The sequence below is a fragment of the Colletotrichum fructicola genome (genome assembly GCF_000319635.2).
Source record: "Colletotrichum fructicola Nara gc5 chromosome Unknown KSG_Nara_v1_contig02, whole genome shotgun sequence".
In the NCBI taxonomy this organism is placed as follows: domain Eukaryota; kingdom Fungi; phylum Ascomycota; class Sordariomycetes; order Glomerellales; family Glomerellaceae; genus Colletotrichum; species Colletotrichum fructicola.
This window is the reverse complement of record NW_027094052.1, coordinates 292,510-304,817: the sequence shown is the minus strand read 5'-3', so window position 1 is coordinate 304,817 and position 12,308 is coordinate 292,510. Positions and strand designations below refer to the sequence as shown.

The 12,308-nt window shown below is 54.6% G+C and overlaps 5 protein-coding genes across 5 annotated transcripts; 3 read left to right on the top strand and 2 right to left on the bottom strand.

The window, feature by feature from the left end:
* Positions 1-1,088: 1,088 nt before the first annotated feature.
* Positions 1,089-2,753, top strand: itr1-0 (Myo-inositol transporter 1; the record flags this gene model as incomplete). Its single annotated transcript, XM_032031628.2, has 1 exon — positions 2,091-2,753. The coding sequence occupies one exon, from the start codon at positions 2,091-2,093 to the stop codon at positions 2,751-2,753; it is 663 nt and encodes a 220-aa protein (XP_031888962.2).
* A 2,380-nt stretch (positions 2,754-5,133) lies between these two features.
* CGGC5_v002755 (uncharacterized protein) lies at positions 5,134-5,719 on the bottom strand (the record flags this gene model as incomplete). The annotated part of the gene is made up of 3 exons (XM_066151032.1): positions 5,134-5,288; positions 5,383-5,556; positions 5,632-5,719. The coding sequence occupies 3 exons, from the start codon at positions 5,717-5,719 to the stop codon at positions 5,134-5,136; spliced, it is 417 nt and encodes a 138-aa protein (XP_066009453.1).
* On the top strand, positions 5,505-6,650 carry RRP15 (Ribosomal RNA-processing protein 15; the record flags this gene model as incomplete). Its single annotated transcript, XM_032031627.2, has 2 exons — positions 5,505-5,570; positions 5,772-6,650. The coding sequence occupies 2 exons, from the start codon at positions 5,505-5,507 to the stop codon at positions 6,648-6,650; spliced, it is 945 nt and encodes a 314-aa protein (XP_031888963.2).
* Positions 6,651-6,967: 317 nt separating this feature from the next.
* Positions 6,968-7,634, bottom strand: CGGC5_v002753 (Adrenodoxin-like protein; the record flags this gene model as incomplete). Its single annotated transcript, XM_032031626.1, has 3 exons — positions 6,968-7,203; positions 7,259-7,365; positions 7,417-7,634. The coding sequence occupies 3 exons, from the start codon at positions 7,632-7,634 to the stop codon at positions 6,968-6,970; spliced, it is 561 nt and encodes a 186-aa protein (XP_031888630.1).
* A 682-nt stretch (positions 7,635-8,316) lies between these two features.
* On the top strand, positions 8,317-9,883 carry ugo1 (Mitochondrial fusion and transport protein ugo1; the record flags this gene model as incomplete). The annotated part of the gene is made up of 2 exons (XM_032031625.1): positions 8,317-9,221; positions 9,283-9,883. The coding sequence occupies 2 exons, from the start codon at positions 8,317-8,319 to the stop codon at positions 9,881-9,883; spliced, it is 1,506 nt and encodes a 501-aa protein (XP_031888957.1).
* Between the last annotated feature and the right edge of the window lie 2,425 nt (positions 9,884-12,308).

Sequence of the window (12,308 nt, the reverse complement as noted above, 5' to 3'; positions counted from 1 at the left end):
AGGCAGTGACGTATAAGAGCCTGTGGGCAGAGATTTGCTACTAGAGGGCGACGTGGGATTCATGGGGGAGGAGCAGAGACACAGAGAGACGATTGTGTGTGGTAAACTGGTTTGGTGGTGGAGGCGAGACGTGTGTTGCGGCGGTGTCTGCCCGGCGAAGTCTGCGGTTCTTGGTTTATGACAACTTTGGAATTGCTCTGTTCGGAGGTGTTGTAGGGGCCGGTTGACTGAACCCGGCCCAAGCGGGAAAGTCTTGAGTAACAGGGCGAATTGGCGCGCGAATGTTGGGCCTTCGGGGGCCTCGTAGAAAAAAACAAGGGAGTCGGTGGATTGAAAGGGGGTCAAATAGGAAACGCGAGGGAATTAGCACACAAGTTGCCTATTCCTTGTTAAAACGGCAACTTTCCCCCGCACGCCATGCATCCACCGCTAAACCGACAAACTCCACCGGCGCCGCTCTAAGCTCGTGGCGATTAGCTGATGCATCGACCCCGGGGGATGCATATGCGTCCCTGAACTTGGCCAAGAATCCCGCGGTTTATAAAATGTTGGCCGCCAAGTGACTGGCTAGGTAGGTTGTCAAAGATAAAGTCTGGGGAAATCTGGGGTGAAGGTGCCTGACTCGGCTCGGCTGGGCTGGATATTGGAGAAGTGCCGACACGCTTGTCATTCGGGTTTCCTGTGATTGGCTCGCAACATCGTATCGCCATCCTCTTCCCCGGATTTCATATCAACTGGATTGATGGCATCGTCTGATTTGGGTCATTATCACCGCGGACGATGTCCTGTTGGAGCGATGTACGATAGCACGGCGGCGATGTTACCATTCAGCTGAGTTATCGACGTTCATCGAACGCGCGCTAAGGACGAAGACGTGGGAATGACCACTCTGGAGCGCAACAATACTACCAGGCTTCTTCAAGGATATAAAATGTTGGTTTACCCCAGATTCTGACGCACATCTGCTCCACAGAAGCCTGCCATCACCAGATCTAAGAACCACCTTGTCTCAAAGCCCATCCTGATCCACCTTCTACTTCCTTTAAGGAAGATTGTTGTTAGTCTACCCTGGTATCCTGCAAGCCAAGATGGATACCAAAGACCCCAAGGAATCTGTCCAGCACAACGAGTCCGTGCTGGACAAACTCTCCTCCGACGGCCGACTTCCATTAGAGGAGCTTGACTCGATAGAACAAACCGAAACCGGCAAGTTCTCGTGGCTGGTGTCTATCACTGCGGCCATCGGAGGCATGCTCTTTGGCTACGACACTGGTATCATCTCTGCTGTATTGGTGTACATTAGTCAAGATCTTGGACACACCCTTAGCTCATCCGAAAAAGAGCTTATCACCTCGATCACCTCAGGCGGGGCCTTCATCGGTGCCATCTTTGCTGGAGCCACAGCGGATCGCTTCGGACGAAAGATTGCCATCTATGTTGGCTGCTTCTTGTTCACCGCCGGGGCCATCCTCCAAGCCGCACCGTTCTCCCTGGCAGTTATGACAGTAGGCCGCCTTGTAGTCGGCTTCGGCGTTGGCTCTGCAGCTATGATCATCCCCATGTAAGCCTTGAAGTCCACCCTATGTAACAAACGAAGCGAAAACGAACGTAGACTAACCATGACTAGGTACATTGCAGAGTTATCTCCGGCCAAATACAGGGGCCGCATGATTGGTCTCGACAACATGTGCATCACGGGTGGACAGCTAGTAAGCTATGGCGTCGGTGCTGGCTTTGCGCACGTACAGGGCGGGTGGCGGTACATGGTTGGGGGAGGCGCGATTCCAGCCATAATCCTTGCCTGTTTGCTGCCTTTCTGCCCAGAGTCTCCCAGACAGCTCATCTATCACGGTAAGTCTGAGGAGGCCGAGAAAGTCATTCGAAAAATCTTCCCGAACGGGACGGAAGAGCAGGTCCAGATGAAGGTTCGACACATCACATTCCACGTCGAGGAAGCGAAGAACATGAACGCCGGCAAGTCACAGTGGTGGGTGCTCAAGCAGCTGTACGTGATTCCCGCAAACCTTCGCGCGTTGATCTCGGCCTGTGGTTTGATGGCCATCAGCCAACTTAGCGGCTTCAACTCCCTTATGTATTATTCCCCGCTCATCTTTTCTCTTGTTGGATTCGACAACCCCGTTGCCGTCGGAACCATCATCGCTGGAACCAACTTTATCTTCACTCTTGTCAATCTTTTGCTCGTTGACAGGGTCGGCCGGAGGAGAATTTTGCTCTGCACGGTGCAGTTCATGGGGCTATTCTTGATCGTTGCGGCGGTGGCTTTCAAATGGATTCCGATCAATCACGACTTATCCCTCGGAGAAGGAGCCACGGTGGGGCCACCGGCTATCATTGTGCTCGTGAGCATGGTGTTCTTTGTCGGTTTTTACTCGTCGGGTATCGGCAACACGGCGTGGCTAAGTAGTGAGTTCTTCCCGATGGAGGTGCGTGCCATGGGCACAATGATGCTTACAATGTCCTGCTGGGGCTCCAACATCATTGTGGCATCCACGTTCCTGACGCAAATGGAGAACACGACGCCCTCGGGTGCGTTTGGGTTCTATGCAGCCATCTGCGTGCTCGGATGGGTCTCCATCTACTTCTGCTACCCGGAGGTGAAGAACATGACGCTGGAGGACATCCGCGAGGTCTTCAACCACGGGTTCGGTGTGAAGCGCGCCAGACAGCTGCAGAGGCAGATGAAGGCCGACAGAAAGATGGGATTGGTTTCGACTGAAAATGTCAAGGTGTAGGTGGGTAGGGCTGAGAGAGTTCAGATTCGCAGACGTAAAGGTGAGTAATGGCGGGGCGAACCCGGCTTTCGCGTGTTTGGGGGAGGTTTGGAGGGCGCTGCGTAGAGCCCGACGGTGCTCCGCGTATAAGCTTAAACCCGGACGAGATGCAAAGAAGATCATCCACTTACCGCTGCCACCGTCTTCAGATGAATCGAACTGTATCGGTTTATCCTGGTGTTGCGAGAGAAACAACGAGAATTTGTGCGACAGCATGTGGGCTTTGGCGATGGCCTCGCAACGATATCGAGATGTTGTAGAGAGTTTCTCTAGAGACAGGGAGATGATGGATAACTCAATAAGACGGGGGTGTTCCTCGGAATATTTACCTTCACCCCCACTATTCCGCTATCCCGTCCGGCCTCCGCGCGCCGTGCCCTTCGCCGTCGACACGGGCTCGAGTTCGGGCTGGTGTACATGTCACTCCGAGAACCTATTTTCTGCGCTACGGGAGCTCTTCCGATGCACACAGACCATCTCATGGGAGACCGCGTGCTATTAGTTCTCCAGTTAAACAGTCCTCATTCTGACGGCACGTAGCGAAAACACGCCCTGTGAGAGGTCGAAACAGGGACTGGCCTGGGGCGGCTCACAGGCGAGAATTACTTCCGCGGGAATGCTTACCACGTGTAGTAAGGCGACTTGCCTAATCGGGACGTTCGCGTCAAGACCGCCTGCTGCTGTCTAGGCGTACGTGCCTAGAGTGTAAGACGGCTTCTTACTCGAGTCCGACTGGGGACGAGGCTCTCCTGTAGTCATGAAGGTCAAAAAATTGACATTTTGTTTGTCGGGATTTTATTTGCCCGCATAAAATCTGTGTCGTGATTGCGTTATGGGGCTGGAGACTACAATTTGGCGGTTCGTAGCCGACGGTCGCTTCGACAGACAAAGGACGCCAAACTATCTCGGGAGTGCCCGACGAGATTAGTACCCAGTAGTTGAATCGCATCAGTCATGAAACGGCCCGTTCGAGAAGCCGGTGGAAGATGGTAGGGCGCGTATGTCGTAAAAGGCGTTACTAATGAGGCGGCGTTGAGGCGCTCTCTGCACCTAAGAGGAGCTGTTGATGCACAAGTCACCCGAAAGCTCAGCAAGAGATAGGTGCATCTAGCCATCTACAGATCTCTTGCAGTGATATTATTAAGTCAGATTTTACAGTGTTTATGCAATCACATCGGTGTAGTAACTGCCTTCATCTGGAACAACATCGCCGTCGTTGGCCGGAGTACGGTTTCCCCTGATCCCCATTCCGGTTCATCATCACCAAAGTGAAACCCCTGGCGTCTCTGGCAGCATTCAAATACTAGAACACACAGAACAGCAAACGCCGCTGACATCACCCGGCCTCCATATTTCAATGGTAGTTCCTGTGATCAATCTACGACTAACGGGGCACTTAAAGCAGCGACTGGCACGATGTACTTGGGCGACCAGCAGATTTGAGACGAGATCGGATGAGGATCTTCTTTGCGAACTACATTTGAGCACGAGCATGTGGAGTCGTGTCGAACAAGGGCGCTGTAGCGCTGCGACTAAGGGCTGTTGACAACTCTTGAACCTTATTACGGAACTCGGCTAACGTATTCGATACGAAAAATCACAGACGCAGAACAAAAGCCCTGCATCATCTTGAAAGTTACTATGTTTTGTACGACTCGAAACCTGGATAAAATGACCCAGATTGGAAGCGATAGCCTGTCAACTGAGGAACCAATTAGTCTCAGCCTTTCGGCAACTATCCTGCTACCATCCCCTAAGGCAAGGGTGCGCGTCACGATTCACCTAGGGAGGTGCTCAGGAGAGCCCATTCGATTCGACGAATAAGATGTGAAACGAAAGATGAAAAGTAGACGTGTAACAAACTTCAAGTAATCATCAAGTTGCTGGGGTGGCCATCATGTAGTGCTGGATACCGGCGTCGAGAGCGGCTCGCAATTATCTGTCATTGGCTGAAGCGTAAAGGCTTTCCTCATACAATGTTGTATGGAAAGTAGGCGTATGGCTCGCTGGAGCATTAGTCGTGATGCACAGCGCTACAGCTGAAACACCCTGAAATATCTTACAGCTGATGGGTGCCACGACCCGAGATGCAGCGAGGGCCGAGCATCAGGTCCATGGTTGTTCGACGGAGGACCCCACGGTCCGGACGCGTTCAGCAGCTCAGCAGCATCATGTAGTCAACGGGCTGTACGAATTACGACGTAGAAGCGGGATTGAGATACTCCTAGAATGCAAATCGCAAGCTTTCGCTCAAACTCTATGCCTACGAACGCTAGTCTGTAAAGTCCCCGACCATTGGCAGCCATCTAAACACCCGGTAATTCCGGGGACATCTGAACTCTCACGACTGTACAGGGTATGCTGTCCAGTGGCCGCCTTGGCTTTGACTAGGCAGCCGTCGCTTGGTGCAGGCGAAAGCTTGATCCATAAATAATTGATCTAGAAGCACGCGGCCGGAAAGTGGTGGTTGGGCCTGCCTAGCGATCGGCTCGGTCTCTAGGACCCGAAATGGTAAGAATCGACACTTGGGATGGTCCCCGACGGATGACGGAATGGCTGGCCCGATGTTGGCTGAGCTTCTGAAACTTACCCGCAAATCCGACGAAAGATGATGGAGGTGCAGGTTTTCTGCGGCTGACTTTACGAACGAACTGTGTCCCCGCGGAAGCCTGCCCCGGGTACTGATGGACCGTCGATTCGGTGTGATTCCTGATGGTGTGGCTCACCGAGCACCGAGGTGAAGTCATTGCGAGAAAAGGTGACCCTATTCGGCTTGAGGTGAGCATCTCCACTCCTCTCGGTGTGACTCGGTCGGCCATTTTTATCTCGGTCTGCTCACCGGTGATAAGGCAGCCGCCCCACTCAGACCGCCCAAAATTTTGACTTTTGGTACGGCTACTGGGGAACTTTTTCTGCCGCCAATACATTGTACCCGTTATCCTCATCCAACTCCAACTTCTCACACATTAATTGCGACAGCAAATCACCGCAATCATGGCCGGATCCTCGACAACGAAAAGGAAAAACGACGGTCGCCTCGCGCCGCCGTCCAAGAAGCAAAAGAGACAAACCAAGAAGCAACCCGAGGCCGGTTCCGACGAGGAGGAGGGCTTCAACGCAGTCAACCTTCTCGACTCCGACGACGATGATATTATGAACGCAGCCGTCGATGACGGCGCCCCCTCAGACTCCGACTCCGCTAGCTCTGGCGATGACCGCCCGGCACCGAAGAAGCTTAAGAAGCCAGCCAAGACGACAAAGTCCAAAAAGCCCAGGGACGCCCCTCGCGAAACCGACGAGTCCGAGTCGGATTCCGACGTAGCAGCGAGCGACAACGAGGACGGCGCACCGCGCAAGAAGAGCAGGCGCAACGATCCTGCCGCCTTCTCGACCTCTATCTCCAAGATTCTGTCCACCAAGCTCTCGAACGCGAAACGCGCGGATCCAGTCTTGGCTCGCAGTACCGAGGCCTTCGAGGCTTCCAAGGCGGCTGTTGATATCGCGCTCGAGGCGAAGGCGAAGAGGCAATTGAGAGCGCAGAAGAAGGAGGCGCAGTCGAAGGGCCGCGTGCGCGATGTGCTGGTTGCGGCGGAGGAGGAGGGTACCTCGACGGGAGAGATGTTGGAGGGCGAGAAGAGGCTGCGCAAGGTCGCGCAGAGAGGTGTGGTGAAACTGTTCAACGCTGTGAGAGCGGCACAGGTTAAGGCTGTCGAGGCAGAGAAGAAGGCGCGAAAGGATGGTGTGATCGGTGTTGACCGGAGGGAGCAGAAGATCAACGACATGTCGAAGAAGGGATTCCTGGACCTGATTGCGTCTGGCGGCGGAGGACTGAAGAAGGGTGCACTGGAGGAGGCTTGATTTGGAGAGTAAGGTTTGAGACAACAAAAATATCATGCCGTTTGCCCGATCGCGGCGCGGCTTAATTTCTCGTTTCTGCAAATATGTTCTTAGAGGAGTGATTTCATTCCCTCCCAACCATCCTTGATACCCGCCAAATGTCTAGCAAAAGCCCAAGCTTGATGTATCCGTCCCGAAACCGTGATGCCGTGCTTGCTTAAGAACACACCCTACTTTTTCCCCGTGACCCCCTCCTTTTTTGCGCGGTATTGTATAATATAGTACAGAGTGATTAAATGATGTGGTATGCAGCGAACGCCCCCATGCTAAAAGTCCTTTTATGAGAAGTCGCTGGCCTGGAGGTTGCGGGTCATGGACGGCAGCTTGACCCTGAGACCGTCGAGCTCCTTTGTCATTGTGACTTGACATCCTAACCTACTCGTCTCGGTCAGGCCGAATGCGAGGTCAAGCATGTCGTTCTCGTCATCCTCGGGCTCGGGCATCTTGTCGTAGTGCTCCTCGTCGACAACAATAACATGGCAGGTCGAGCAGGCGCAGGAGCCTCCACACGCACCTGATCCATCAAGTCAGCCTTTGTTTTCTAGCAAGAGGGAGACATAAGCACATACCCTCCATCTCCAAGTCATTATCTTGCGCGATGTCAAGGAGGTTGTCTCCTTCGCTGACGGCAATCTTGTACTCGTCGCCGTCCTTGTCGATGAAAGTGACATAGAGCCTGCGTATCTGTGAGCCAGAGCTCTCAAAACCTGTATGTGTCTATCCTTACTCTTCGCCCGCCTTGGGAGGGGTGATGTGGCCATGCGATTTGAAGGCCGAGACGGAGAAGCTGCGCGCCGAGGGCAATTGAAGCTTGTTGAGTGCGAACGATCGTATCGTCCTTGAGGGCGCTGTCGAGCTGAAGATGGATCGGGTTTGCTTCTGCAGAGGACGAGCCTGCCTGCTTGCGCTGGCGGCGAGCCTGTAGAGAGATCTGGTGGAAGACATAATATCGCAGGGTCCGGTTCTCGGCGGGCTTTTGCTCGGGATATTCGTGGGAGGGCGCAGAACAATCGGATGCGCTGGACAAGGACAATGATCGGACGTTACGGACGGCTTAAAAACAAAGGCATGCCCCTCAGAGACGGCGGTTGAGCTGATGTGACCGCAATTTGTCGGTGTTTGCTCTGTTGGTTGGCGCTGTGAGCAAGCCGGGGGCCGAAGAAGCGTTGGAAAGCCTTCGCTTGAATAAATGCGCAAGGGAAGCGGCACTGTGGAGATGTCATTGGATTCAGAGAAATTTCTATAGGCTCCTTTGGGTGGTGGGAGCTCCGATAAGGCCCACACCCCTCGGCCTTATCGGCCGGCGATTCGCGATGTTCCGCCTCCGGAGGGTCCATTTCGCGGGCGCTGACGGCAAATGACGGAAAGAAGGACGGATGGCCCGAGCGTCACAAGGAACCCCTCTCCAGCGCAACGCAAGCAGCGGGCAAGCGCGTGTGTTGGGCAGTTATTGTGTGTTTTTTTTTCTCATTTGCTGGTTGTCGTGCTTGGGCTTCCCGCTAAGCGCCCCGCTAATCTTATCTCCGAGCGATTTCCATTTCATCATGCAAAATTGGGAGCGGTGGGCAGCTCTTCAAATCATGCACCACCAGCCTTGAGCTGCAAAATTCACCCGCCAAACACCAAAATGTCGACGCAGCGAGAAGGGGTGAACCCCCTCAGACCTTACTACAGGCCGCCGACCATTGGCGAGGGCCCCGATCCCACGTCTGCTGCTGCTGCTGCTGCCTCTCAGCCCAAGCCTTTCGCCCGCCATGCTGCAAATGCGACCAGCGAGCGGTACGCGTCCAAGGCACGCGACATCTTCTCCGATATCGACTACAAGGACTACATCAGCGAGCCTTCTCCCTCTGTTGTCCAAACCGTCAGGGACCTCGTCGACGAGCTGCTATGGAAATACACCTCCGTCCTCATGGCCCAGCCCTTCGAAGTGGCCAAGACGGTTTTGCAGGTCCGGAGCCATGATGATCTGACTCTGGCACCTCCCGCCTCCGAGCAACCCACGCCCCTCGCCTCTCCCGTGCTGGAGAAGAAGCAACCTGTCTTTGGAAAGAACGTTTGGGACGAGCCTGGATCTGAGTCCGACTCTGACCTCGACGAGCCTGCATACTTCACCTCCAACATCCCGACGACGCCGACGCCATCCCAACCCAAGGATGCCCGGCACCATGAACCCTCCCCTCCTCGCACCCCGGCAGCGAAGCAGCCGCTGCCGCCACATCAGCTCAGCATTCGACGACCAGACTCGTTGATGGAGGTTATTGGGCAGCTGTGGCAGAAGGAGGGTGCGTGGGGCGTGTGGAAGGGCTCAAATGCCACCTTCCTATACTCCATTCTCTCGTCCTTGTTCGAGAACTGGTCGAGAAGTGCTCTCAGTGCCCTCTTCAACGTCCCAGACCTCGGCGTGAAGGAGGATATCGACCGTCTCATTGACATCGCATCGCCCTATCCGTGGGCTTCGCTGTGCGTAGCCGCGGCCGCAGCCGTAGCGACCGGCCTGATTCTTGCGCCTCTGGACCTGGTCCGCACACGGTATGTCATGCCATTCTTGATGCCCAGCTGCTCTTGGGGGCTGTTGCTGATACTGTGACAGACTCCTCGTCACCCCGACTTCGAAGCAGCCTCGCCGCACGCTGGCGACCCTCCGAGCCCTCCCCTCCTACGTCTGCCCCTCACCGCTCGTTCTCCCCACGATTCTGCATTCGCTTATCCACCCCCTGCTCACCCTCTCTACACCCCTGGTGCTCCGCACACGATTCCTAATCGACAGTCGAGTGTCGCCGACGACCTTCTCCGTCGCCAAGTTTTGTGCTTCCTCAGTTGCTCTCTTCGTCAAGCTTCCCCTCGAGACCGTGCTGCGTCGTGGCCAGGTCGCCGTCCTGAGCACCTCCACATACATCCGTGCTCTTGCCGGCAAGGATCAGCTGATGGAGACAATCATTCCGGCCGGACGGTACAATGGCGTCTTGGGCACCATGCTTTACATTATGAATGAGGAGGGTACGCGAGCGGTTCCTGTCCCGCCGGCCCCGGTCAGAAGGGGCAGGGCACCCAAGCCCAAGGTCGCCGAGACCGTGTTCCGAAAGGGACAGGGCAAGGAAGGCCTTTGGCGGGGCTGGAAGGTCAGCTGGTGGGGGCTTGTTGGTCTCTGGACCGCCGGTATCATTGGAAACAGTGCCGAAGGCGAGTTCTAGATGCCAAGCTTCAAGTAAGCAACAAAGAACCACACGCCAACAGACAACGACTGGTCGTTACAACCGAGTACGAGTTCGAAAGAGCGAGAGTGGGAAGAGAGTGCGTGAAAAACTGTTTTGCTGTTGTGCTAGACGTATACTGGGACGACGCGGGAAACAAGATAGGCGTTCGGGGACATATTTTTGGGACCTCCCTGAACCACTCTCCTCTACGACGTTGATGAGATACGGTATGATATCCTCCTTCTAAGATTTTGCTATTGTACAAACCCGCATCAATGAGAAAAGAACAACCCCTTTCCTGAAATACAAGACAAAACAAGAAACGGCCGTACCTGCAAAATCAAGAAAACGCTCGTAATTCTTCTTCAGCTAGCATCTCTGGCGCTGAGCCATACCCCTAATAAAAACTCTTGTGTTTTAAATTTAGTTCACCAACTCCCTACTGTGTTCCTCGTCATCTCGTCCTCACGTGCGTCATGTCGTGCGGCAAGCCGTGTCACCTCGCCGTCACATTTAGATGTGGTCCGTATCTGTGGAATTTCGCTAGAACCTCCCTTCCGTACGACCTGGAACCTGGCGCAGAATGAACGAAAGCCTGGAGCGAAGGCAGACCGAAGCCTGCGTCGTACGGGTGCCTGCATACAGGATGTCATGATGGCTCCTGTCAGTCACACCGTGGGGCTCATCCCAACCAGTCACTCCCGCCGCGAGGTCCTCTCTAGCCCTCGGATTAAGTGCTCGTTTGAGAAAGGTTCGTCACAATCGTCACAGGAACCAAGAAGAGGGGACGCACAAGAAGGCACAGGGAGCCAGGGGCGCGGGATGCGTTTGCCGCACTACGCGCCTCCGTCGTCCCATCACCATCACCACCGCCCTTGTGCCAAGGCATGTCGTCTGCAAGCCTTGCCTCAGTATCCGAGGCTCTCGAGGAATCCCGTGGACCGGGCCGTCCAGGCCGTCCAGGCTGTGGTTTATTTGGGGTTCATGTCATGGGACTTTGGTCGTCCTGGGGTGACATTGGCGTTTTAGTCGGGGTGCTGCAAATATCTCACGCTAACTCGTGGAGGGTTGGGGGCCGATAACGACCTGAAGAGGCGATGCCAGGCGGCCGCCCCCTCGAGGATGAGTCTGCATCGCAGCCTACCGCAGGAACAATTCCTGGATAAAAGCCCTGCGATGGTCCGTTCTCTTCCTGTCTGTCTCGTATATTGTCCCAAGGAAAATCAATGATTCTGTTGACTTTCTCAAAACTATCTTTGGCCGCAATCTCCACTCTTCTATTTGTTGTTCGGGTATCAATCAATCACACGATGGCCCGCTCGTCTCTGTTCCCCATCACATCGGCTCTCAATGCCTTTTTGCTCATCTGCATCATTCTCAAGCACGTCGCCATCGGCGTCGCGCGCTCGACAGTGCGACACGCCTGCATGGTTGTTCTGTTTCCTGTCATGCTCTTGCATATTCTCATCATCGAGGGCTGAGACAGACGACTCTGTTCGTTACTCAAGGGCGGCGTCGGATCTACCCACGATTCCGCCCGGCCTTCTACCTCATCATACCTTTCAATCATCCTGGCGCAATCAAGAGAAGAGAAATGTTGCGGCGGTGTCGAGGCTGCGTGTCTCGGCGCCCTCGCCTGAACAGATTCAACATTTTGTCTCTCCCTGAATCGCTCCGGTCTTGTCCGCACTTTTGGGCTTGAGTCAAGTGGTGATTCGAACGCCGCGTCAAGGCGCTCTTGTTCACCTATACGAAGCCTACGCCGGGCCCGGTCGTTGTGGGGCCGTGATCCCCGGCGCTTTCATCCGCGGGTAAAATACGCATGCACGGCCATGCGCAGGTGGCCGCGCCGCTTGCTAGTCCACGCGAACCTGGGACATCATTTGGGATGGTTGTTGTGTCTTGGTGCTAAAATCTTGCTGTTGCACACACATAGCCATGTGGCAGAGAGGCAGCTGTGCTGATGATGGATCGGGTCAAGGATCGAATGGCGGGGCCGTTCCGGGATGGAAACATCGCTGTTTACAAGCATATTTGCCTTTGGGGGGGGGGTTGCCGCCTGGCACCTGTCAGATTTGTTACCGGTGCTGCGGCCTTGGAGCATAGCTAGTTCATTGAAATAAATTATTCCGCACATCATCTGTTTGCCAAGGTTCTGAGATTGTTCGAATCCGCCTAGTCACCCCCTTCTGGGTGGACCTTTTACGGATTCGGACGACGGGAGAGACATTTTCGGTTACTTCTACGCTAAAGATGAGTTGAGACTCCGATTGCGGCGAACTGCGGCGGCAAAGACATGCTTGATGTGACAGGTCCACTTTCTCTATCCCTTTGGTACAGCCCTGTGAAGATTGAAGCGCTATTTCTCGCGTGGTCATCGCATGTCGAAGGACATTCAACGACACGTCGCAAGTTGACACGA